Source organism: Rana temporaria, chromosome 3 (genome assembly GCF_905171775.1).
Source record: "Rana temporaria chromosome 3, aRanTem1.1, whole genome shotgun sequence".
In the NCBI taxonomy this organism is placed as follows: domain Eukaryota; kingdom Metazoa; phylum Chordata; class Amphibia; order Anura; family Ranidae; genus Rana; species Rana temporaria.
The window spans coordinates 360,313,603-360,340,257 of record NC_053491.1 but is presented as its reverse complement, the minus strand read 5'-3'; the positions used below and the strand labels follow the sequence as shown (position 1 = coordinate 360,340,257).

Sequence of the window (26,655 nt, the reverse complement as noted above, 5' to 3'; positions counted from 1 at the left end):
CCAGTTTTTGGCCCACCATCAACAACTCTGTACTATTTTATCACAACACTGGCATTTATTATCTGATCACCACACTCTTAATAAATATGTCAGAACCACCCAAAACTAGTTTTACGGATGGTTACCTCTTTTAGGGATGGCCTCACAAGGAGTCATTATAGATCTGATGCACAGACCCCTCCTGGTCCTCGTGGCACCTTTCCTTGTTGACATTGCCCACGGTGCCCATGGATAAAAGTGGGCACTACATGTGGACTGCCCAATGGACAAATATTTTCACCTCGTACACACGCTGATTGCGGTACTCGAGGAGTCATATATTTGATGACCTGTATTTGTGGTGCCTTCTACATAGGGAAAACGATTTAAAAATGATTCCAACAGATTGTCGACCACTTGTATTACTTGACAATTTGTATACTTACCACGGTTGGGTGCCATATTGGCCTTTACCACAGATTTAATCCTCAAGTGGTCCAGTTTATGGTCCTTGAGACCATTTTGAAGGACCCCAGAGGTGGCAACTGGGATGCAGTGATTTTACAGCGTGAGACCCTGTGGATTGAAAGGCTTAATGCCACCATTCCACCGTTTCTCAACAAAGTGTTGTCCTACAGGCTATTCTTGTAATTGGTCCTTATGATACATGGGATCATTTCAATGCAGTGTTCTTTTTAAACATTCCCTTTTAGGCCAAGTTCGTTGATGCATGCATTGTCATAGGTCTATGTTGGAATTTTGTGTCCGTCCGGGCTACCTGGTCTATTGTGGGATTATTTAGCAATGTACTGGGCCAATACATTTTTCTGTGGAGGCTGCCATTCAGGTCAGCAAGGGGAGCAGTACTTACCAGTGGACCTGTTTGGATGTGGTGGTCATTCCTCTATGTGCGACCATTATACATTATTTGCTGGAGTGGTTCCAGCGGTTTCTGCCATTGTTATTTTTATTGAATTACTTAATGGGGGTTATTTTTTCTCCTAGGTCATGATTGATCCTTCCATCTACATACCAGTAATCTCCACATTGTAAACTAGATTGGAACTCCTTGATCTCTGTCCTTTTTTGCTGTCTATTCTCCTGAGTTGTTTGTGTGGGGATATTCATAACCCACCACAGCCTCCAAGTGGATACTTCCTGCCCTCCCCCCTCCCCCCCATCATAGACATTAACCCTTGGCCTAACAGGTTAGTTACTTGAATTACATGTATACTTTTTTATTACTTATTAAGCTTGACGTGGTTATATGTGTACTAAAACAAACATTTGTACAACAAATCCTCTTTTCTAGTGGCTAATCAGCCCTAGCAGATCTAATTAACTGTTTCTCTGTTTGTATACAAGCATTAATGGTTGGTGCTTAACATGTACATTTTATCACCTCATCTATAGATTTTATTTTGTGTTCCTCCTGAAGAAGCGGTCTATAGCCGTGAAGCATGTAGCAGATGATCATGCACTGAGGAAATTCAAAATGTTCAATCTGTACAATTTTTTATAGTTGCAATTATTGTATCTGGATACTTTACTATTTTTTAACTATGTATCAATAAAATTCTTATGTTTTATCTGGTGTCTAATCTATTCAGGGTACCAAGATAATACATTTTTCTTCCTGCTCCCCCTTCCCACTTCGGAGACTCATTTTGGGGAATTGTCTCCTTGCAATTAATTATTCACTATTGCTATTTGGATTATGGTACCCACTATCATTATTTTTTATTCACTTAATTGAAGGTTTCGCTGCTTCACTCTGGATGTGGGTCATGCTGTTAGTCTACCTTGCAGCTATAGCCTTAGATGGCTGTGGTTCCGATCTACTCAACGAAGAATAGAGTTCCTCCTTTCTGGTGAAGGCTCAATGTACTAGATGCATCCTGTGTATTTCAGCAACAAGCTTCTGCTTTTCAAATTTGTAATCTGGTCTTCGGTTCATGCGTTTACCAAGTTTTACTGGGTCGACGTATTTATCGGCGTATAACACGCACACTCATTTTAAGAGGGAAGTTTAAGGAAAAAACTTTCAACAGCCCCTTTTACATTCCAAAGCCCCCTCCCCCCATGCACATTAGACAGACCAAAGCCGGCCCCCCTGCACATTACACAGACCAAAGCCCCCCCTGCACATTACACAGACCAAAGCTCCCCCCTGCACATTACACAGACCAAAGCTCCCCCCCTGCACATTACACAGACCAAAGCTCCCCCCTGCACATTACACAGACCAAAGCTCCCCCCCTGCACATTACACAGACCAAAGCTCCCCCTGCACATTACACAGACCAAAGCTCCCCCCTGCACATTAAACAGAACAAAGCTCCCCCCCATGCACATTACACAGACCAAAGCTCCCCCCATGCACATTACACAGACCAAAGCTCCCCCCATGCACATTACACAGACCAAAGCTCCCCCCCTGCACATTACACAGACCAAAGCTCCCCCCTGCACATTACACAGACCAAAGCTCCCCCCCCTGCACATTACACAGACCAAAGCTCCCCCCCTGCACATTACCAGGGCTGTGGAGTCGGTAGATAAATGTTCCGACTCCGACTCCTCAGTTTTATGTACTTCCGACTCCCCGACTCCGACTCCTCTGTATTAATATGCAAATGTATTTTATACATTCCTTGAGGGAAAGAAACGCAACCTACCACAGGACTACTGGCTGGGAAGCCATCAGTCTACTGTATTGCACAGTTTAAGCAAAAGACAAACACAATGAAAACAATCAAGTGACTGGATAGTAGCAGCAGGCATAAACATCAGGAACAGGATCTTTACCAGTTCAAAAATACAAACCACATTATTTGGTTGTTTTGGAACAAAAACAAAGCTTATCTATAATGAACCAAAAACAAAATCTGTAAAACCTAGAAATGGTTTATATTAATCTTGAAATGTAGTTATAGGCTTAGCAAATGCAAATCAATTCAATGTAGAGTTCTAAGGAAGAGAATTGCCTCTGCCAGATCCTCTTTCATAGAGGCTCTTAAGTCAGACTTTATTATTTTTAGGGCTGAAAATAATCTTTCGACACTGACTTGGGTGGGTGGCGTTGCAGTAACTATTCTGGCCACATCACTAACGATCTCTGGATAAACAAGGATGGCTTCTTCAACAGTAAGTTTTGATGAGCGATCATACTTTTCAACTTCTTTTAGTGCTTTATAAAACTCCTGTTGGAATTTTTTTATTTGGACACTTACTGGTTCTCTAACATGCGTTCCCTGTAAAAGCAGAACACAACACTATGGAAAGTATAAGTATTGCAGCTCCTAATTGTGCGTTGCGTGCCATATAGTGAAGCACATGAAAAGCATGCTTCTTCACGGTCACTTAACGTGTTCGTTTTGCGGTTACGTGAGGCACTGCATGCATTGGTCTTTATTCTTACAGTAGAGAAGTCATTAATTATAACTTTTTGTGAATTGGGACATTTAAACTTGCTTTTTTTTTTTTTTAATTCCAATCTAAATTTAGTAGGAGTCGGAGTCGGTGCATTGTTTGCCGACTCCGACTCCAGGTACCCAAAATTTCCCCCGACTCCTCGACTCCGACTCCACAGCCCTGCACATTACACAGACCAAAGCTCCCCCCCTGCACATTACACAGACCAAAGCTCCCCCCTGCACATTACACAGACCAAAGCTCCCCCTGCACATTACACAGACCAAAGCCCCCCCTGCACATTACACAGACCAAAGACCCCCCCTGTACATTACACAGCCCAAAGCCCCTCACCCCCTGCACATTACACAGACCAAAGACCCCCCCCCCCCTCGCACGTTGCACAGATCCCTGCACATTATGTAGCTCCTCTTTACATTACACTGCATTTTCCCCCTGCTCAGTACACAGCTCCTTTACATTGCACAGCCCCCTTGCACTCCCAGGAGACCCCCCCCAGTTTCCTGGGTCAGCACTTCCAGCGTACTCTAAAGTGTTAAAACAATCACTGCCAGTCACTTCTCGTACATACTGTGTCACTGTTCTTTCCGGCTGGTCACATGATCGCTCTGCTCTGTTTCATGTGACCACTCTCCTCCAATCTTAAACTACACTTGGAGGAGGAGGAGAGTGGCCAGAAAGAACAGGGAGAATGAGGTATGTGCGGGTTATGACACTTCAAAGGATGTGAAGGGACTTGCAGTGTTTTTTTTTTTATCTTTATAGTATGCCAGCGGGCTGTCCCAGGGCTAGGAGAGGGGGGACGGCCGGTATGAGACCACCGCCCAATCCCCACCCACCCTGTTGGTAAAAAAGAAAGCGATATCAGCGTATAACACGCACCCACGATTTCCCCCTGATTTTAAGGGGAAAAAAGTGTGTGTTATACGCCGATAAATATGGTAATTTCTTGCTGCCAATTAATGTGGCCATTGTCATTCAGCCCACTTCCTGTGAGCCCAGACTGTCATAGCTCCTGTGTTTCGCATAATCACGTAGCCTGTGGCCCCAATGCTAGGCAGTCAATGAGGAAAACACGACCACCACGGAGGAAGGTGGACCCATGGCGTCACTGGACCAGCCTACAGGAAAAAGGGTATTTATAATGGAAGGAGGAGTTCAAACAACATTGAGGTCTGAAATTCTAGCTTTCCACGTTAATTTTCGACCATGGGTTTTAAACGGTTACTGTACCTCTAACCATTTTAATATGTCTAATTTCAGGAGCATCGAGTGCTACCAAACTCCCTCCCTTGGATCACAGCACTCCCACAGTTGGAGGATCTGCACAGATTATGGCAGCCTTGGAAAATGAATACCTGGCAGGTGAGACTTTGCCATGGGAGACTTTAACCACATCCATACCAGCCCATTGTAAAATGACGTCCACAAAGGACCTCTAACGATCCGGGTGGACGTCATTTGACGTCCTGGGCTTTGTGGGGGGATATCTGAATGATGCCTGCAGCTAGAGGCATCATTCAGATATCCTTCTCTTCTGCCGGCGATTCTGCACAACATAAGAACGATCATAGCGGCGATTCCGCCGGTAGATCGTTCTTACAGGCGGCGGGAGGGGACATCCCCCCCTCCCGCCGCCATCCGGTGCTTCTCCGGGCTCTCCCGTGCCATCGGGGGCCCGGAGAACGAATCGTCCGGCGGCGGCAGGAAGCATAGAGATGACTGGTGACCAGATGGTCACCAGTCATCTCTATGACCGTCGGAGGACCCGGGCGCGATGTGATGACGTCACGGCCGGGTCCCTGTAAGTAAACAAAGCCGCAATTGCGGCTGCTAAGCAACAGTAATCATGAGATCGGTGAATTTTTTTTCACCGATTTCATGCTTTCCAGCCTGGAGGAGAGATGTGCGGTCTTATTGACCCCGCATCTCTCCATAAAGAGTACCTGTCACACACATTCCTATTACAAGGGATGTTTACATTCCTTGTAATAGGAATAAAAGTGATAATAAAAATAAAAAATAAAAGTGTAAAAAAATAAATATGTAAAAAAGAAATACATTTTTTTTTTTTTAACGCCCCTGTCCCCAGTAGCTCTCGCGCAGAAGCGAACGCACACGCAAGTCCTGCCGACATATTTAAACGCTGTTTAAACCACATATGTGAGGTATCGCCGCGTGCGTTAGAGTGCCAGCAACAATTCTAGCACTAGATCTGCTCTGTAAATCTAAACTGGTAACCTGTAAAAAAATTTAAAGCGTTGCCTACGGAGATTTTTAAGTACCGAAGTTTGGCGCTATTCCATGAGTGTGCGCAATTTTAAAGCGTGACATGTTAGGTATCTATTTACTCGGTGTAACATCATCTTTCATATTTTACAAACAAATTGGGCTAACTTTACTGTTTTGTTATTTTTTTAATTCATGAAACAATTTTTTTCCAAAAAAAAAAGGCGTTTGAAAAATAATTGCGCAAATACAGTGCAAGATAAAACGTTTCATAGACCGTCGTTTTATTCCCTAGTGTCTGCTAAAAAAACATATATAATGTTTGGGGGTTCTGCGTAATTTTCTAGCAAAAAAATTATGATTTGTACATGTAGGAGAGAAGTGCCAGAATAGGCCTGGTATGGATGTGTGTGTATAACAGCCTGGTATGGAAGTGGTTAAGGTCCTGAGCTGTTCATGTCCTCTAATTTTGTATTTATGTATGACCTTGTAAACCACAAAACTTTTATTGCTTTATTGTCTGTTGCTACTCAGTAAATACTTTTAGCACACATTTTATGCAATTTTAGATGTTTCTTTGTGAAAACTGCTTTATTCAGCAGCTATTCTTGCTTATTTAAGTGGTTTCCTATTGTTCCTCTGCATAGTTAAAGACCCCTGTGGGGTTTCATATTTTTTTTTCAGACTTTTTCCTTACTTCCTGCCCCAAACGCACAGCAGGAAAGGGGAGAATTCTTCCTTTTACACAGTTGTCATCAGAACAAGTGTGCAAGTTTTCTTCCTACCGTCAGTTTTGGTGATGACCATCACTCTTTCTCGTGGGAAAAATAATTGATCCCCTGCAGATTTTGTAAGTTTGTCCACTTACAAAGAAATATAGGGTCTATATTTTTTTTTATTAAAGGTGTATTTTAAATCATAAGTCAGAATATCTACCAAAAATCCAGAAAAAACACATGATGCCAAACGTTATAAATTGAGTTGCAGTTCAGTGAGTAAAATAAGTACCATATTTATTGGCGTATTACACGCATATTTTTCCCCTCCGCATTGGGAGGGTGTCGGGCCGGCTGCCCTGCGTCTTTGGTCCTGGGACAGAGCTGCTATACTTCAAATACCACTGCCAGCCCTCTTCCACACGCCCCCACGTCACCCCCAATGCAAATGGGAGCCTGTAATACTAAGCAACACTTCATTCTGGCCGCTCTGCTCCTCCCGCTACGCGTCCTCCTTGAGTGTAGCTTTTGATTGGAGGAGAGCTGTCATGTGACCATCAATGAAACAGCGGAGGAGAGTCACATGATGTCCACGAGAGATTGGCGTCAATTGAGGCACACAGAAGCCCTCATCCACAATGAGAGTTACACAGGAGGAGTGGCGCACGAGAAAGGTCTGTCAGCAACACCTCAACCCCTAAAAGTATGTCCCAAGAGACTGGGAGTGCTGGGGGGATTTGTAATGAAAGGAGTCTGTGAGCTGTGCAGGCAAAGGAGTCTGTGAGCTGTGCAGGCGGCCTGTGTGCTGTGCAGGGGGCTGTGGAAAGTTTTTTTCCCCTGAAACTTCCCTCTTAAAATCAAGGTGCGTGTTATACGCCGATAATTACAGTATTTGACCCCCGAGCCAAAACATGACTTGGTACTTGGTGGAGAAACCCTTGTTGGCAAGCACAAAGGGAAGACGTTTCTTGTAGTTGGTTACCAGAATTGCACACATTTCAGGAGGGATTTTGGTCCTATCCTATTTACAAATCTTCTCTAAATCCTTAAGATTTCTTGGCTGTCTCTTGGCAACTCGCAGTTTCAGCTCCCACCATCATTTTTTTTATAGGATTAAGGTCTGGAGACTGGCTAGGCCACTCGATGGCCTTAATGTGCTTCTTCTTGAGCCACTCCTTTGTTGCCTTTGAATCCTATAGAACATTTATGAAGGGAGCTGAGTCCACCAGATGGTATATAAGCCAATAGGTTTTTTTTAACCTGCTGAAAACCCTGGAGTTTTTTTGTTTTTTTTACCCACGTGACCTCTGGAACATTTGGAACAAATTGGTTAATCACTTGTTGTCCAGCTGCTGTAGATAAACTCCTGACCAGTTACAGCAATCACACATGTAAACAGAGGCTGCATGTTGCAGAGAGGAAACAGTGTTTTTCATATGACAAAAAAAGTAGTTTCTCTTTCATTCATGGACGGACACAGCTCCTTTATTTTCGACAGTAGGGTTTATATGCCGTCTATCAGGAGAGGACTAGGCAGACATGTTAAACAGTTAAAAACATTTAACAGCAAAGCTGAACAGTACCGCCCAGGTGGCGGTCCCTCTGGCTATAACCCCTCAGGCCTCGTACACACGACAGAGATTCTCGGCAGAATTCGCCGAGAAACTCGGTCAAAACCCGGATTCTGCCGAGAATCTCTGTCGTCTGTACAGTTTTGGCTCGATGGAGCCGCCGAGGAGCTCGACGAGAAAATAGAGAACATGTTCTCTATTTTCTCGTTGGCCGCGTTGTTCTATAGGAGAAGGCGGCCCGCCGAGCTCCTCGGCGGCTTCATCCCAAAACGAGACGAGGAACTCGACGTGCCAAGCACGTCGAGTTCCTCTGTCGTGTGTACGGGGCCTAACTCTGCATCCAGCAGCTCAGTTTTTTCTGCCTAACATAGGAGAATAACCTGGCTCCCTATGGGACCATTGGTGCTGGAGATTTTTTTATTTCTACCTTTTTGATCCTGAGATCTACTATCAACTGCCAGCTGGGTGACAGGCTGGATAATATAGATTATTTTAGTCTCCCCAGTCCGGACATTGAGCGTGAGCAGACCTTTAGCTACGTGCTGGGTCAGCCACGACATACCCCATTGCTCCAGGGGAGGCCGGTGAGCTATACTCCGGGGCACACATATGACCGGGCTACTGCTGTTCGAGTCACAGTGGGCCGTGGCCGACGGCCACTCCGTACTGCTCGGTGATGGGTCTATCAGGAATGCGACCGGCACCCATCTTTGTGTAGCCCTAGATTGGTTTTGGCCTCTAGCGCTGGAAATGTCTTTCTGAACAGCACAGAACACCTCAGAAACACCTCAGGCACAGTCTGTGCAGGAGAGAGAGGGGACCACAGTGCTAAGCAGTATCTGGGTCAGGGCGGTGAGTCCTCTGGGGAGCCCCTTGGTCTGTAGCAGCTAGGAGGGAGGGCCTTTTGTGTACCTTGCCTTTAGTCCCTAAGTGGCTGTCAGGTAAGCGTTGGTCAGCATGGCGTCAGAAGCTGGCGCTTCTTCCCCAGACATTCCTGTGATAGCAACAGGTGCCCCTGCACCTGCAGTACCTGTGGACGCTTTATCGGCGGTCCTGTAATCCTTTGTTGCCAGGGTGGAAGCGGTGTGTTGGCGCAAGGGGGGTAAAAAAACACCCCTCCCCCATTATCTTCTGGGGAAAGCTCTGATTCAGACTCAGGCCTGGCTGTGACGCAGGGCCCCTGTTCTGACGTGTCAGAGGATGCGGACCAGGACCATTCGGACAGTGAGGAAGACTCCGTGTCAGCGTAGAAAAAGGTGCTTCTTGGAGCACTTATCACCGCAGAGCGGGAAACACTCAAACGAAGAGGATACGGCGGGGTCATCTACTGAGGTGTCGGTCTCTTTTGGGTCCCACAAGCCAACCCGCACTGCTAAGGTGTTTCCTTACGCAACTTATTTTGATAAGTTTATGGACAAAAAATGGGAACGACCGCAGAGGGCCTTTTCGGTCCCAAAACGCATGGCGGTCTGTTACTCCTTTGAGGAGAGTCTCAAAAAATGGACATCTCCCCCAGTTGTAAACCCCCCCCGATACCCAGGTTAAACAAGGTAACCACGATTCCGGTAGAGGGGACCCCTGCCTTTAAGGACCCTGCAGATAGGCGGACCGAGGCGGTGGCCCGGTCCATGTTCACGGTTCTGGGGTCAGCATTGCGGCCAGTATTGGCCGCGGCCCTGGTGTCACAGACACTTACAGAATGGGCAAAGTTGTTGCACCGTGAGTTCGAGAAGCAACGGGCTTCCCCGGTCTGCGTGAAACTGGCCGACCAGTTGGTGCATGGCCTTAAGTATGTCTGCGATGCAGCCTTGGAGACAGCTCCCTTGCTTTCCAGAGCCTTAGTATCTGCTGTGGTGCTACGTTGCCTGATTTGGCTAAAATGCTGGTCCACGGACCAGACTTCCAAGAAGACTCCTTTTCCGCTCAGAAGCGTTTTTTTCGTCAGTCTGGGCCCGCAGGTAAGCGTTCCCAGGCCGACAAATGGCCAGCTGAGGGACAAAAGCGTCCCTGGGTTAGCAAGCCTGCGTACAAATCTGCGACAGCATGAAGGTTTGCCCCCGCCCGACTCTCGGGTGGGGGGTCGCCTTTGCGAGTTTGCAGCTCGATGGACCTCCCTGCTTTCTGATCGGTCGGTTTGCGAATTCGTTTTATCAGGGTACAAGCTAGAATTTCTTTCTTGTCCACCAAACAGATTTTTTCCCTCAAACCTTCAACTTCTTCCAGCTCGTCGAAACACCTTATTTGGGGCAGTGTAGGACCTGCTGAGGCGCGGGGTGATTACCTGTGCCGCTGTCAGAAAGGTTTCAGGGATGCTACTCCAATCTGTTTGTAGTCCCAAAGAAGGATGGCGTTCGTCCGATCCTGGATCTCAAAGCCCTCAACACCTTTGTAAAAGTACGAAGGTTCAGGATGGAGTCAGTCTGCTCTGTGGTTGCTGCTTTCCATCCAGGGGATTTTCTGGCATCCTTGGACATCAAGGACGCATATGTGCATGTCCCCATATATGTCAGGCATCAGAGATTTCTGCGCTTTGCAGTCGGGGACGACCACTACCAATTTGTGGCTCTCCCTTTTGGCCTGGCGTCGTCACCAAGGGTTTTCATCAAGGTGCTCGCCCTGATTCCGGCTCTGCTGAGACAGCAAGGAATCGCTATCGTGGGCTACCTGGACGACCTCCTTCTCAGAGCCGCTTCAGACTCAGAATTAGAGGAGGATGTGGCGATTACCAGTCAGACCCTTCAAGAATTTGGTTGGGTACTGAATCTCCAGAAGTCGGTGTTGATGCCGACTCAGCCCTTGGAATTCTTGGGCTTAATTCTGTACTCCTCAGAGGCAAGAGTTTTTCCCCCCTTGGAAAGGTTGCAGACTCTTCGGACTGCGGTGAAGCTGTTGGCATCCCGCAGGTGGGCGCTTCTGCATGCGAGTCCTGTGTCTCATGGTGGCCACCTTCAAGGCTGTACCCTATGCTCAATTCCACACTCAAGTCTTGCAAAAGGAGATCCTGTCCAAATGGGACAAGTCTCCGTTGTCCCTGAATTGTCAAATCCGGGTGAGTCAGTTAGTCAGGGTTTCCCTGGTCTGGTGGCTGAGATCTCCGGCCCTTCAGTCCAGGAAGTCTTCCTTCTCTTTCACTGGACGGTGATCACGATGGACGCCAGCCTATCCGGCTGGGGGTGTGTTTTGGGGCGTACAGTCGACACAGGGTCTCTGGAAGAATCCTGCCTGCCAATCAATGTGCTGGAACTTTGGGCGATCAGGCTGTGCCTTTCCACATAGTCACAGAGGCTTCAGGGACATCCGGCCAGGATCCAGTCGGACAACGCCACGGCGGTAGCGTATGTCAACCATCAAGGAGGAACAAGAAGCTCGGCTGCAGCACATTGGAGGTCGTTCACATCCTGTGGTGGGCAGAGGGGAGCATGCCGGCTCTGTCGGTCTTGTACATTCCGGGCGTAGATAACTGGCAAGCAGACTACCTAAGTCGCCAGATGCTGGACCAAGGAGAATGGTCACTACACCCGGATGTGTTTCGGCTGCTTTGCCAGAGATGGGGCACGCCAAACGTGGATCTCCTGGCTTCTCGACTCAATCAGAAGGTATTGAGGTTTGTGGCCAGGTCCAAAGATCTCTGGGCGGATGCGACAGACACGTTGGTGGCTCTGTGGGGACAGTATCGGCTAATCTATGCCTTTCCTCGCTGAAACTCTTTGCTCGTCTGCTCCGCAGAATCCCGGTGATTCTAATTGCCCCAGATTGGCCTTGGCGTCCCTGGTACGCCGACCTTGTACGCCTTGTGGTGGATGTTCCTTGGCAACTGCCAATGCGAGAGGACCTTCTGTCGCAAGGTCCTTTACTTCATCCTGCTTTACAGTCGCTGGCTTTAACGGCATGGCTGTTGAAAGTCAGGTACTAAGAGATCGAGGCCTGTCGGACTCAGTAATTTCCACCATGCTGAGGGCACAGAAGTCATCTTCTCAGAAGATCTATCATTGCACGTGGAAGGCCTACATCTCTATGTGTGAGGAGAAATGGCGTGGCGTCCACGGGCATATTCGGTTTCCAGGATTCTGCTGTTTTTACAGCGCAGAGTGTATCAAAAACTTTACTTAAGCACCATTAAGGGGCAGATATCAGCCCTGGCTGTCTTCTTTCAACGACCCTTGGCGACTCATTCACTGGTGAGTACGTTTGTGCAAGGAGTTTGACATGTGGCCCCTCCGGTTTGACCACCATTTCCTCCATGGGATTTGAATCTGGTGCTCTCTGTACTTCAGAAACCTCAGTTTGAGAACATCCGAGAGATTCTCCTTTTGACATTCTCTCAGAAAGTTGCCTTTCTAGTGGCTATTTCATCCGTCAGGAGTGTTTCTGAGTTGGTGGCCTTGTCTTGTAAGTCCCCATACTTGATCCTCCACAAGGATAAGGCATCAAATCCCAAAGAGGTTGCTTTTCATTCCTTGTACGTGGTCCTTGCTCTGCGGGTGTATCTCTCTGCTACGGCTCCGTTTCCGAGGTCAGACTCACTGTTTGTTTTCGGTGGCTGGTCCAAAGAAGGGCCTGGTGGTCTCGTCGGCCGCCATTTCTCAGTGGATCAGACAGATCGTGATTCAGGCTTATGCCCTAAAAGGGCGGGCGCCTCCCTTTCCTGTCACGGTGCATTTGACCAGGGCAATAGGTGCCTCCTGAGCCTTCCAAATTCAAGCGTCTGACTCACAGGTGTGTAAGGCGGCGATCTGGTCGTCTGTTCACACTTTGACTACGTTTTACAGGGTTGATGTGCATGCAACTGCGGATGCTTGCTTCGGCCACAAAGTTTTGCAGGCGGCCATTTAAGGTTGCAACTCCTCCGTTGAGAAGCTCTCTTTGTTTTGGGGGGAAGTTGGTTTGCTTGCTGTGCCCACCCCTCGTTTTTTGACACTGCTTGGGGACATCCCTACTGTCAAGAATAAAGGAGCTGTGTCCGTCCATGAACGAAAGAGAAAATAGGATTTCTCTTATCGTCCATGGACCAACACAGCCTTCTCAAGTCTTGACAAGTGGGTTATGTTCCTGTTCACAGGAGAAGACTAGGCAGAAACATGTTAGATATTTAAATACATGTTACTTTAACAGAGTTGAACAGCCCCGCCCAGGGGGCGGTCCCTCTGGACATAACCCTCCTCCCTGCAGCATGCAGCCTCAGTTTTTTTTTTACCTAGCAAAGGAGAAGGACGTATGGCTCCCTTTGGGCCCAGCATCCTGAGGAAATTTTTATTTTTATTTTATTTTATTTAAGAATCTTCTATCAACTGTCGGCTGAGAGACAGGCTGGATATATAGATCCTTGTAGTCTCCTCAGTCTAGCCAGCGAGCGTGAGCACACCATTTCTAAGAGGCTGGGTCTGCCACGACATACCCCATGACTCCTGGGGTGGCCGGTGAGCTTTTGCTCCAGGGTCCACATATTACTGGGCTGTGGTGTTGTCTCACTCACAGTGGACCGGGCCGACAGCTACTCCAACGCGGTTGTATGCCTGTCTGGAATGCTTCAGCGGGTCCTCGCATGGACGGGTAAGTACAGTCCTTCCCGCCTCGGCGGGTCGGTACGGCTGAGCATTCCTGGGGTCCTCCTATCCTCCCTTCCCTGCTCTCTGTCATGTTTCCCTCTACTGCAATGCTATTGCTGCTCCTGGGGTGGACCTGTGGGGGGGCTCCTTTTCCCACCTGGAGACTGTGGGGTGTCTAATCTGTGCCCATCAGTGCTGCCTCATCAGTGAAGGAGAAAACTTACTTATTTTACAAAATTTTATAACTGAAACAAAGAAAAACGTTATTTTCTTCACAATTTTCAGTCTTTTTTTACTTAGCAAAAAATAAAAACCCCAGTGGTAATCAAATACCACCAAAAGAAAGCTCTATTTGTGGGAACAAAATTATAAAAATGTTGTTTGGGTACAGTATTGCATAACCGCGTTAATGTCATTTAAAATGCAACTTCGCTGAAAATTGGCTTGGGCGAGATGGGGGGAAGTGCCCTGTATTGAAGTGGTTAATTAAAACAAAATACAATATATACCCTAACCTTTTTGGAAAAAGTGAAAGATAATGTTACTTCTAGTAAATGGATACCTAATATGTCACGCTTTCTTTAAATTACACACACTTTTGGAATGGTGACCTTTTACAGGTTAGCTTTTGAGAGTTACAGAGCAGGTCTAGCACTAGAATTATTGCTCTTGCTCTGATGTTTGTGATGATATCTCACATGTGTGGAGTGAACACCGTTTACATATGCGGGCACGACTTACATATGCGTTCGCTTCTGCGTGTGAGCACAGAGGGATGGGGGCACTTTAAAAAAAATATATATATTTTTTACACTGTCTTTTTATTTATTTATTTTATCACTTTTATTCCTATTACAAGGAATGTAAGCATCCTTATAATATAAATAAGTATGACAGGTCCTCTTTATGGAGAAATCTGTTCTTTACCTCTTAAAAGCAAAAGATAAAAAAAAAAAAAAAAAAATTTTTTTTTGATCATTTGCTAAAAAAAAAAAATTACTTCCAGCCCGGACTGGAAGTGGTGTCCTCCAAAGCCATAAAGGGAATCAAAGAGGAAATTCTTTGATTGCCTATGGGAGCAGCCAGCCGAACTGTCGGTTCGGTCGGAAACGTTAAGCCTGAGTTAGTTAAAGCGGGGGTTCACCCTATAAACAAGAAAAAAACAATTTTTTTTTCTTCTCGCATAAAATCAGGCATTGTAGCGCGAGCTACAGTATGCCTGTCTCAAATTTTTTATCCCCGTACTCACTGTGTAATCGTACATAGACGATTCCGACTGCCCACGGGGAATGGGCGTTCCAATCCAGACGGAAGGTGATTGACGGCCGGCTCTGGCGCGTCACGCTTCTCCGGAAATAGCCGAAATAGGCTTGGCTCTTCACGGCGCCTGCGCATAGCCTGTGCGCAGGCGCCGTGAAGAGCCGAGACCTACTCCGGCTGTCTTCGGGGAGCGTGACGTGCCAGAGCCGGCCGTCAATCATCCTCCCTCTCCATAGGCACGCCCATTCCCCGCGGGAGTCGGAATCTATAATGTACCAGTACACTGTGAGTACGGGGATACAAAATTCGAGACAGGCATACTGTAGCTCGCGCTACAATGCCTGATTTTATGGTACAATGTTGACACTGAGGTTGAACTACCGCTTTAAATCCCCATTAGGGCTCGATTTGCCACACATACACTTCACCCAATGCTGCTGCATGGCCGTCAAAGGGCTCCAAATATAAAGGCCTTTATAAGGAATGGCACTCGGGGTAAATAAATACGGCCAGTCAACACGGCCGTGTCACCGCAAAGGGGACACCACATTTCATATATTCTGTGCAATACACAGAGTAAATACACAGTGTTTTTAGATCAAAATAGCGAAGCAAAAAAATAAAGTAAAATAAAAATAGAAATAAAAATTAAATATTTGAAATACTTAGACTTGAGGTGAAATGAGCTTAGAAATACACACACATGATAAAACAAAAAGGGTATGGGAGTAATATGTTAGCATGTGTACCCTAGGTACTATAATGTTAGTAAATATGAAGATGGATATCCATAATTACTATGAAAGTGGGAGGCAATTATTAAGATATTAGCACAATTAAAATATTAGAGATATTAAAAATATATTTAACCGGTTAATCACTTGTCCACCGGGCCTATTTTGGCACTTCTCTTCTTCATGTAAAAATCACAATTTTTTTGCTAGAAAATTTATCGGAACCCCCAAACATTATATATTTTTTTAGCAGACATCCTAGGGAATAAAATGGCGGTCATTGCAACTTTTGTTCTCGCACGGTATTTGCGCAATAATTTTTCAAACGCATTTTTTTTTATAAAAAATAACAAAACAGTAAAGTTAGCCCAATTGTTTTGTATAATGTGAAAGATGATGTTACGCCGAGTAAATAGATACCTAACATGTCACGCTTTAAAATTGCGCACACTCATGGAATGGCGCCAAACTTCGGTACTTAAAAATCTCCATAGGCAACGCTTACATTTTTTTTACAGGTTACTATTTTTGAGTTACAGAGGAGTTCTAGTGCTAGAATTGTTGCACTTGCTCTAACGCGACGATACCTCACATGTGGGGTTTGAACCTCTTTTACATATGTGGGCGGGACTTACATGCGTGTTCACTTCTGAGCGCGAGCTAACGGGGACAGGGGCGTTTAACTTCTTTTTTTTTTTAATAAAGAATGATGAGCGCAAACTAAAAATCTAAAAGTGAATATAAAGACAGTCCACAAGGGACTGATAACAATCAATAAAGATATGCAGTGAATTCAAAATTAGTGAAATAACCCAAAACTGATAATAAATCCAAAAATAAAAGTCCAAATATATAAATCAAAGTTTGGATAAATCAATCTGGTGTGCCAGTGATAAACAAAACTTCTGCACTTCGGGCATCAATGTGAACAATCTTGATAACTCTTTGCTTAGCCTGGGCTCACAGAGCGCTTACCTCCAGACACTAGGTCATGCGTGTCAACGAAATCCTCCCAAAACTGGAACAGTTTTTTTTATCTTCGTTGTTCGGGGCTGAAGTGGTTAAAGTGAAAGTGGGAGGAATTAAGTTTAAAAGTTGGTAATTAAACAATTGAGGTCAATGTCTATATTCATACCTGCTGGCGGAAGGGTGTCTAACAGGAATATCCATTTTTGTTTAATTTTGTGAGATTTCCTCTTTTTGTCTCCTCTCCAGTGTCCTGTAATTTTGTCTATGCCATAAAAGGGATCTCTTTAACCACTTAACGACCGCCGCATGTACATTTACATCGGCAGAATGGCACGGACAGGCAGATGTACGTGCCTGCCTTCCCGCGGGTCCGGGGTCCGATCGTGACCCCCCGCTACATGCGGCGGTCGGTAAGCCTTTGGGAGCGATCCGGGATGAGGGGGCGGCTGTTCCTTTCTGGCCACCCCCTCGCGATTGCTCCCAGCCAATCTCCTTCCGCCAAAGGAATTCCTCTGCCTGTGTAATGTAAACACAGGCAGGAGGAAGTGATGTCGTCTCTCCTCTCCGTGGTATTTTCGTTTGGCGAGAGGAGAGAAGACATCACAAAGTGAGTTGCACCAACAGCAAACATACACAGTAACACACAGCACACTTAACCCCCCCAGTCACCCCCCGATCACCCCAGCCCCCTGTCACAGTGTCACTGATTGCAGTGATCATTTATTTACTGATCACTGCATTTAGTGTCAGTGTGACAGTTAAAAGTTGCAGGGCAGTTAGTCTCAGGCCCCTTTAGGTCCAGTGTGGCCCCCTCCCCCCCAATAAAGGTTTAACCCCTTGATCACCGCCCTAGTTAACCCTTTCACCCCCTATTGCCAGCGTCACTAAGCGATCGGTTTTCTGATCGCTGTATTAGTGTCACTGGTGCCGCTAGGTAGCTAGTTTTTTTTTTGAGGTTCGCCGCCAGGTTTTTTTAGCGTTAGTTACCCCCATAAATTTTCTAAATAAAGGTTTTAACCCCTGATTGCCCCTAGAGTTAACCCCTTTACCAGTGATCACTGTATAAGTGTTACTGGTGACGCTGGTTAGCCAGTTAGTTAGGTTCGCCGCCAGGTTTTTATAAAGCGTCAGGTACCCCCATATATTACCTAATAAAGGTTTTAACCCTCTGATTGCCCCCTAGTTAACCCTTTCACCAGTGATCACCGTATAAGTGTTACGGTTTACGCTGGTTAGTTTGCTGTTTATAGCATCAGGGCACCCGCCGTATATAACCCAATAAAAGTTTAACCCCCTGATCGCCCGGCGGGTGATATCAATTACATTTTAGCGTCAGTTAGGGTCTGCGTCGCCCCAGGTTAGTGCCAGAAACGCTTACATCTATGCGCAAAGCATACACCCCCCTTAGTGGTATAGTATCTGAAAGGATCGATACCTGATCTGATCAGATCTATACTAGCGTACCCAGCAGTTTAGGGTTCCCAAAAACGCATTGTTAGTGGAATCAGCCCAGATACCCGCTAGCACCTGTGTTTTTCCCCTCCGCCCAGCCCAGCCCAACCCACCCAAGTGCAGTATCGATCGATCACTGTCACTTACAAAACACAACACATATAACTGCAGCGTTTGCAGAGAGAGGCCTGATCCCTGCGATCGCTAACAGTTTTTTTTGGAAGCGTTTTCTAAGTAAAAAATAAAAACACAAAAAAAATATAAAATAAAAAAAAACAAAAATAGTTGTCGTTTTATTGTTCTCTCCCTCTCTATTCTCTCTCTATTGTTCTGCGATTTTTTACTGTATTCTATTCTGCAAAGTTTTATTGTTATTATGTTTTTTCATGCTTTCTTTTCAGGTATGTAATTTACTTTTTTTTTTTACAGTAAAAGTTTTTTATTTTTGAAGACAAACAACAAACATACACACAAAGTAATGACAGTACAAAGGTTACAAAGATGACAAAATGATTGCAGAGAATCATACCTAAACAGCATATATGTAACACAGCCCTGGTGGGGTGATAGCCCAGCAATACATACAATAGGACAGAAGTCATAGACAAGAAAGTCGCCAGTGAGGAAACGCACACTGCAGAGGGGCACCACTCGGATGTCATTCCCGCATCATCACCCCCCCGCCCCCCCAAGAGGGGAGCAATGGGGGTAGAGGAGGGGGGGAAACCACAAGGCAGGAGGGGGGGAAGGAGAGGGAAGGGGAAGAGAAAACCAAAAAAAAAAGGGGGGGGGGAGAGGAACCCCAGCCGCCCGCAGCACCTCAGCGGTCAGGACATATTATAAGGAACTATCAGGAGTCAACCAGATGAGTCAATCCATTTCGACCAGATTTTTTCAAATTTCGCTGGACAGTTCCTGCTCTCGTACGTCAACCTATACAGTGGCAGCACTCTGGTGATTGTGGCCAGCCAGGAGGACACAGTGGGGAGGTCAGTGCCCCGCCAATCGGAGTAGGATCTCCCTTCTGGCATAGAACAGTGCAAAGGTGATACCCAGTTTGGTATATCTGTCTCCCTCAATCTCACCCAGGTAACTAAGGAGGAACAATTTCGGATCCAACACAAGCTTCACCCCGCAGCGATCCGTGAGGACCTCCGCCACGTCCCTCCAGTATATACCCAGTTTGGGGCAGGACCAGACCATATGAATAAACGAACCCGTGTCCCCTAGACATCTGGTGCATGATGGGCTCCTGGAGGGATAAATCTTAGCCAGTCTCTGCGGGGTATAATAGGCCCTGTGCAAAAATTTTAATTGGATAAATCGATCCCTAGAGGCGATCACGGACGGAAGAAAGGAAGAGACACATTCCTCCCAAATCTCCTCGTCCAGATCCGGGATATCAGCACTCCATTTAGTCAAGACCCCCGCCGTGTTCGTGTCATACGCCACCGTGAATCGTAGGTAGAGGGATGAAAGGGGCTTCCCCATAACACTCGAAATCAGGAGGCGCTCAATCAAATCAGACTCGAGCGCCACCGGTTCCGGAAACTGGGCCGCCAGTGCGTGCCTTTGTGTGTACCTAAAACCAAGGGAGGATGGAACTTTGTAGATCCGGCTCAACTCCTGAAAGGGCATCACCACACCACCCGGCTCAGGTGAGGAAGAAGCAGATTACCCCAAAGCGGGGTATGTGGGCAAGCGGTGTTAGGTTTCAGCCATGGGTGTAGGAACCCTTACAAATCTGGGGGGGACAGCATTTTTACCCCTGACACCTACCTGACACATACACTGACCCCGGACACACCAACCTTACACCTACACTGAAATATGTAAAATGAAGTACAGCGCTAAATGAATAAATACATGAATGTCAATAGGTGTAATTAGGTGTAATGGTGTAATTATTAATCCTCAGGAATCGGATTAATAATTTACTGCTACACACCACTACACTACACTACACACTGACCACTAACCCGCACACCACTACACTACACACTGACCACTAACCCGCACACCACTACACTACACACTGACAACTAACCAGCACACCACTACACTACACACTGACAACTAACCAGCACACCACTACACTGAACACTGACCCACCTGACCATTACACTGACCTACCTGACACCTACACTAACCTACCTGACACCTACACTAACCTACCTGACACCTACACTAACCTACCTGACACCTACACTAACCTACCTGACACCTACACTAAACCACCTCACTCCTACTTCCTGCACTACTCACATTACACTGACCCACCTGACACCAACACTGACTATTACACTGACTGACACATACACTGACCCCCGACACCTACCTGACACATACACTGACCCCTGACACCTACCTGACACATACACTGACCCCTGACACCTACCTGACACATACACTGACCCCCGACACACCGACCTTACACCTACACTGAAATGTGTAAAATGAAGTACAGCGCTAAATGAATAAATAAATGAATGTCAATAGGTGTAATTATTAATCCTCAGGAACCGGATTAATAATTTACTGATTTTCATGATGTTATCCCTCAGGGCTTTCAGCATGTAAGCCTGTGAGGGAGGCAGAGCAACCGCCGGTCAGCAGCAGTAAGGCCTCTTTCACACTGAGGAGTTTTTCAGGCGGTACAGCGCTAAAAATAGCGCTGCTATACCGCCTGAAAAACTCCTGCCCAGCCTTCTCAATGTGAAAGCCCGAGGGCTTTCACACTGAGGCGATGCGCTGGCAGGAGAGAAAAACATCTCCTGCAAGCAGCATCTTTGGAGCGGTATGTATACCGCTCCTTCACCGCTCCTTCCCATTTAAAACAATGGGAAACCGCGGTAATACCACCCGCAATGCGCCTCTGCAGAGGCGCATTGTGGGTGGTATTAACCCTTTATCAGCCACTAGCGGGGGTTAGCAGCTGCTAGGAGAGTCACGCCACGTGTTAATGCACAGATAGTACTGACAGAGTACTGGCAGAGACCGTTACATGCCAAAAGCCCCCTCCCTTAGGAATCGGATTAATGGATTTACTGAGCTTTATGATGTTATCCCTCAGGGCTTTTAGCATCATGTAAGGGGTTAAATTATGAATCCTGCTAGGTTCCCTGAGGGGTGCATTATATAGCAGGATTAACCCCAAGGGGTTAAATAATCCAGCTATATAATGTATCCCTCAGGGAATTCGACATGCCAAATACCTAGCAGGATTCATAATTTAACCCCTTACATGAAAGCCCTGAGGGATAACATCATGATGCTCAGTAAATCATTAATCTGATTCCTGAGGGGAGGGGACTTTTGGCATGTAACGGTCTCTCTGTCTATACTATACTCTCCTCTCCCTAACTAACTGCTGCTGACCGGCGGTTGCTCTGCCTCCCTCACAGGCTCACTCGTGACTCACTTTTTGTTGTCCATCGATCTGGTATGCCACACTGACACTGCCGAGTTGTTCCACTTCCCGGTCCCAGATGAAGGCTCTGAGCATTTCCAGGTCCGGTCAGGGAGGAAGGGTGGAGGAGAAGACGGCGGCGGCTTACAGATGCGCGGGCGGGCCTTCGCGCATGCGCCGCCCGCGTTCAAGGACTGGCCAGCCCCGCCGGAGCACCTGATCACATTCGCCCAATCCCAGGGCACCATCTGCCGCAAAATGGCGGCCGGCCGGTGACACAATAAAGGTAACGGAGCTTAGAAATGTGACACAAGTCCTCCTTACCTGGGGGGGATTTTGCCATACCTGTCCCCCCCGCATTATTTCCTGGGGGGGATGCGTCCCCCCCGTCCCCCCCGGTTCCTACGCCCATGGTTTCAGCATACGAGCCCTGGACGTCGCCCACACCCGAATCACAGTCGCCATAGGCCCCGTGACAGAGGGATGGGTCCTGCACCCCCGAAATACCAGGTTAGACAAGGCAGCGTAGGACCCCAAGACAGCCGCCTCCAAAGTGACCGCCGGGTTCTGTCGCGGCTGGGAAAACCACCACCGGACTGTCACCAGGACCGCCGCCCAGTAGTAGGCAAGAAAGTTCGGAAGGGCCAACCCGCCCCCGGACAAGGGGAGATAAAGAATGCGTTTAGCAACCCGGGGAGGACTACCCGCCCAGACGAACGTAATCACTATACTGTCAAGCCGTTGAAAAAAATACTTCGGGATAATGACAGGGGTCTGGCGGAAAAAATAAAGCAATTTGGGGAGTATCACCATCTTTATGAGGTTCCCTCGACCCACCGGTGAGAGGGGAAGGCTACGCCACGTCGCACAACGTCTGGTTAGATGATCCAGCATCGGAAGAACGTTCTTCTCCATTTAAGACCCCGACTCGAGGCCCACCCTCACCCCCAGATAGGTGAATTCCTCCACCCATCGGAGAGGGGTGTGAGAGTCTGTGGGGATCAGCGACGGGTGGAGTGGGAGCAGCACCGACTTGTCCCAATTGATTCGCACCCCCGAAAACCGACCGAACCTCTCAAAGTGTGACACCGCGTTCCGGAGAGAGGCGGAAGTGTCCGCCAAGTACAGCAGGGCATCGTCGGCGTAGAGTGACAATTTTTCCTCCAGGGGACCCACCCTAACCCCCCGGACCTCTGGGTCGCGTCGGAAATGCGCGGCCAGCGGCTCCAAGGCCAGGGCAAACAATGCCGGTGACAACGGACAGCCCTGCCTGGTCCCCCGTTCCAAGGGGAAGGAGGCAGACAAGGTCCCGTTGGTGCGGATACGCGCCCTGGGGCGAGCATACAACATTTGTATCCAGGATAGGAAACGGGGACCAAAACCAAACCGAGGCAAAACTGCCCAGAGGTAGCCCCACTCGACCGAGTCGAAAGCCTTCTCGGCATCGAGAGAGGCCACCACCCCGAGGTCACCAGGGCCTGCCACCGCCAGGTGAGTATGCAAGCAACGAAGTACCACGGCCCGGCATAAAGCCCGTCTGGTCCCGGTGGACCAGGGCCATGATGACAGTACTGAGCCTATTTGTAAGGATCTTCGCAAAAAGCTTTGCATCGACGTTCAGGAGAGATATGGGACGGTATGAGGAACACAGGGTAGGGTCCTTACCGGGCTTGGGGATAACCACAGTTATTGCCTCGCTCATCGAGTCCGGGAGAGCTCCCGACTCCGATGCCCCCGAGCGATTTTAACCTAGGGGCCAGGTCTTCATCGTAAGTTTTATAGAATTCAACCGGGAAGCCGTCCGGTCCCGGAGTCTTGCCCCCCTGCATCATTTTTAAAGCTGCCTGCACCTCCTCAAGTTTACATGGGGCATCTAACTTGCGCACAGAAGAGGGAGTGAGAACTGGGACATCCACCTCCTCCAGATAGCTCAACAGGTCGGGCAACTCGTAGGCCACCCTGGAGCTGTACAGATGCTGGTAATAATCAGAAAAACATTGGTTGATCTCCTGTGGAGTCGAGTGGAGGGTCCCCTCCCCGTCCCTGATCTGAGCGATGGTGGACGCGCCCGACTGTTCCTTGGACAGCCAGGCCAGACGCTTCCCCGTTCGTTCCCCCTGTTCAAAAATGCGCTGGGATTGGTGAAGAAGCTTCTTCTGCGTCAAAGCCGTCCGTACAAGGACCGCCTGTTGTGTCAAGGATTGGAGGCGGGAGTAATGGTGAGGGTCACGGGTGCGAACATACAGGGCCTCCTGTCTAACCTCCAAGTCAGTGAGTTCCGCCCTGCGTTCCCTCCGCACCCCCGAAATGATTGACTGGTAGTGGCCCCGGGAGGAGGCCTTGAAGGCATCCCACACCGTGACCTCCGCGGCCATACCCGGATTGTCTGTCCAGTAGGAACGTAGGATGTCATGAAACTTGGGTTCCACCCCCGGGTCCAAGACCCACAATCTGGAGAGCCTCCATAGAGTGCTGTTCGGATCAGTCGTCAAAGTCAGTGAGAGAAGCAAGGGAGCGTGGTCTGAAATCCCGCGAGGGAGAATGGTAATGGTCACGCACCTTGGGCAGGACCGACGCCCCCACGTACGCCAAATCGATGCGAGAAAAGGATCTATGGGTGGCCGAGTGGCAGGTGAAGGCCCGAGATGTCGGGTGTCTCCATCGCCAAACGTCCGTTAGACCATATGTTTCCTCCCAGTCCCTGGCGAGTAGTACCCGATGGGGTGAACCTGTCCATACCAGTGTCCGGGACCAGGTTGAAGTCACCCATCAGGACTACATTGTCACAGGGGAACTGCGCCAACTTGGCCGCAAGTACACCCAGGACCCCCAAGGAAGCAGGAGGGGGCAGATACAAACCCACCAGAACCCACGGGAGACTGTAAATCAGGGCGTGAACCAGCACAAACTTACCATCCGGGTCTAGAACCAGGTCAAGGAGTTTAAAAGGGAGTGATTTGAGCACCAGAACATAGTGACCCGCCAGGGAGTTCACAGGAGGATGAAGCAAGCATAAGAGCCACGGACCATTCCCCCAGGCCAGAATATGGCCAGAGGAAGGGCCCCAGCCCACCGTCAAAGCAATCAAATTAGAAAAAACAAACAGTACTGTCATACTGTCATAAAACACATTACATTGAAACATAACCGTGCGCCAACCGGTGTGGGAGGGGGAGACGTGGAGGGGGGCCAACAGGCAAGCAGACCTGGAAAGCAGGGGCACATCCCACCCAACCCCCCAAAAAAGGGAAAAAGGGGCAAGTGTTTTGTTTCTGTGTTTTCCCAAGGCTGCGGGGACAGGTGAGGTCCATGGCCTCCATCTAGGAGGGAGCAGTCAATAGACCCCGCAGCAGCGCTAGGAGACAAGGTGACCCTCAATACGGGAACCAGGTATATACCCCCTTAGGTAGTCAGATCATTCCCCCAACCCCCAGTCGGGAGCCCCCCCAGGAGCCTACTCACAGTCATGTGGCGAAGGTGCAGGAGGGTAGGGATCCCGCTCGCTCATCGTGGCAGGGATTCAGCCCAGGCAGCAGCATCTCTCGGGGAGGTAAAAAATTGCACCCTCTCGCCATCTTGAACCCGAGCTTGGCAGGGAAGAGCATGCTGCCGGTCTCTCAGCATGGCGCGGACGTGATCGAATGATTTGTGTTGGCGCTGTGTCTCCACAGAGTAATCCGGGAAGATCAGGAGCCGGGCATTTTGAAATTTCAATTCTCCCTGTAGGCGTGCAGCACGGAGGACGGTGTCTCGATCCCGATAGTGAAGGAGCTTAAAAATAAAGATGCGCGGCGGCGCTCCCATTGGGCCTCTGGTCGCCGGTATACGATGAGCTCGTTCGATGGAAAAGTAGGGGGAGAACCGGGCTCCGGGGAGAATCTGCTCCATGAAGGCCACCGGATCCGTGCCCTCTGCCCCCTCAGGGAGCCCCAGGACCCGCAAGTTGTTGCAGCGGTTCCTGTTCTCGGCGTCTTCCGCCCTGTGCTCAAGGATCTTTACTCTCGACTTCAGGGCCTGGATGTCAGAATGATGATCCCTCTGGCTGTCTTCCAGGTCCGAGACCCGCCTCTCCGCCTCCGACACGCGGTCTCGGAACGTATCGAGGTCGCGGCGTATAAGGGCCGTCTCCGCCTGCACATGATCGATCTTCACCGTTGGGGTGGATTGGCAGGTGGAGATCGCCGCCATGAGGGCCTCAAACGCCTCCGACCCAGCTAGAATCGCACCATCCCGTGGGGAGTCCACTTGAGCCGCCATGCGGTGGGCTGGCACGGGCTGCTTAGGCCCAGATTTTGGCAGGGTGCCCGCAGCGGCGGTTTTACGGCGAGTCTGGCACCCCTTGTTGTTCCGGCGCATTCCCCGGGAGACAGTGCGAGATGGGGTGAGTAGGTGACCCGGTTTCCACACACGGATCAAGGTAGGAAGGAATCTCAGAGCGGGAGCTCGGCAGCTACACGTCCGCTCTCAGCGCCATCTTGGACACGCCCCATGTAATTTACTTTACTGTTTTCAGGTACGCCATTCAGCTGTTGCGCGGACTTATTTATCTTGACAGCAACAGCGTTTGCTCCCACGATATATAAAGCCGTGAGGGGGCGGAGGAGCGATTTTGCTCCTAATGCCGCATATATATGGTCGAAATTCCAACGGAGGCTTGCCCGTGGAAAAGTCAGACCGTGTGTAACTTTTTTGCGGGAGGATGCCCCCATGCTTCGGCATATATAAATGGTGCATGTATGCTCATCATTAGAAATGGGTGGATAAAGGGAGGTATTCTAATGGTGGGCATACCCACCGATCAATCTTTTTTTCATTCAGCCAACAGGCTGCATGAAAAAAAAAAGATTACAATACATGTCCAAAAAAAAATACATTTGTATTTTCTTTCATTTTTAAAAACAAATGAGAGCTGTAAAATACTCACTATGCCTCTCAGAAAATAGCTTGGGGTGTCTACTTTCCAAAATGGGGTCATTTGGGGGGGTTTTGTGCTATTTTGGCATTTTATGGCCTTAGAAACTGTGATAGGTAGTGAGGAGTGAAATCAAAAATTTGCACCCTTAGAAATGCTGAAGGCGGTGCTTGGTTTTTGGGGCCCTGTATGCGGCTAGGCTCCCAAAAAGTCCCACACATGTGGTATCCCCGTACTCAGGAGAAGCAGCAGAATGTATTTAGTGGTGTAATTCCACATATAACCATGGCATGTGTGAGCAATATATAATTTAGTGACAACTTTTTGTAAAATTGTTTTTTTTTTTTTGTTTTTTTTTGTCATTATTCAATCACTTGGGACTAAAAAAAAAAATATTCAATGGACTCAACATGCCTCTCAGCAGTTTTCTTTGGGGTGTCTAC

The 26,655-nt window shown here is 48.2% G+C and overlaps 1 protein-coding gene across 5 annotated transcripts in view; it reads left to right on the top strand.

Moving 5' to 3' along the window:
* RAD52 (RAD52 homolog, DNA repair protein) overlaps nt 1–26,655 on the top strand; it is a 288,876-nt gene that overhangs the window by 232,990 nt on the left and 29,231 nt on the right. For 3 of the 5 annotated variants that reach the window (XR_005748027.1, XM_040345284.1, XM_040345285.1), the window contains exon 10: nt 4,678–4,779. The exons of 1 other annotated variant lie outside the window; for it this stretch is intronic. Coding sequence is in view for 3 of the 4 variants with exons in the window: in XM_040345284.1 (XP_040201218.1) it covers nt 4,678–4,779 (102 nt within the window). In the remaining variant the exon portion in view is untranslated. Of the gene's footprint in view, nt 1–4,677; nt 4,780–6,327; nt 6,483–26,655 lie in introns of those variants that run through there. One more of the 5 variants, XM_040345287.1, reaches the window with a different exon arrangement.